The following is a 792-nucleotide window of genomic DNA, read 5'->3' on the forward strand; positions in this document are numbered from 1 at the left end:
TTGTGCTGTAATCGTACTTATAAGAAATCTGTTTCAAATATTATCATTCTTGATTCTTATGTTGATCTTAAAATACTCTGAAGTTGTTTGTTATTGTTATGAGGCAGTGTTGACGAACGTAAACAATGCGACCCAAAGTCAAATATTATTGTGATAAGGAACGTGCGGTTGTTTGGTATCTTTACTTTTGGTGAGAATTATGGCTTTAGGTTTTGAGTTCTTAAAGTACAATATTTCCAAAATAGTTATTTACCAGTGAAGATTATCAGTGAAGAGAGAGGGTGTATGGATAAGGGTATGAATGGGGGTATAAAAGATTGAAAACCCCTGCCTTTGATCCTATCAAGATTAACACAGTTGCTACATCTTATCTGATTGCTAATTTAGATAATACGCAAAACATTATTAAAAGAAGGTTAAGAATAAGTTCATCTTAGCAGCATGCAGTATTAAAATATGTAATTACAGTATATAACAGACATAAAATACCAGCCAAAAGCACAAGTCAATAACACACCAACACCTCTTGACTTGTAATGTAAATACGCAGAAAACTCACCTCAGAGCAGCGCCAGCGAAGCCAAGGGAAGGGGCGTCGGAGGAGAAATAGAGGCAAGAAGTCCCGCCTTGAACGCTGACGAAACCTTCGGGACAAGGCACTGTGTAAAAAAAAGAGGGTAAATAATGTAAGAAATGGCGTTGGTTCTTGGATTTATAACCTGGTGGTTTTTAAGTGTATATGTTGGTGAGATGTGCCCCTCTATCTCTCCCTGTTTTTCGTTTTTTCTGTCT

General features: G+C 36.7%; 1 protein-coding gene across 1 annotated transcript in view; it reads right to left on the reverse strand.

Moving 5' to 3' along the window:
* The window catches only part of LOC119582335, an 11,738-nt gene that overhangs the window by 3,887 nt on the left and 7,059 nt on the right, over window positions 1-792 (reverse strand). The window contains exon 4 of the mRNA XM_037930550.1: window positions 560-659. Coding sequence (XP_037786478.1) covers window positions 560-659 — 100 coding nt within the window. The remainder of the gene's footprint in view (window positions 1-559; window positions 660-792) is intronic.

Source organism: Penaeus monodon, chromosome 15 (genome assembly GCF_015228065.2).
Source record: "Penaeus monodon isolate SGIC_2016 chromosome 15, NSTDA_Pmon_1, whole genome shotgun sequence".
Lineage (NCBI taxonomy): Eukaryota > Metazoa > Arthropoda > Malacostraca > Decapoda > Penaeidae > Penaeus > Penaeus monodon.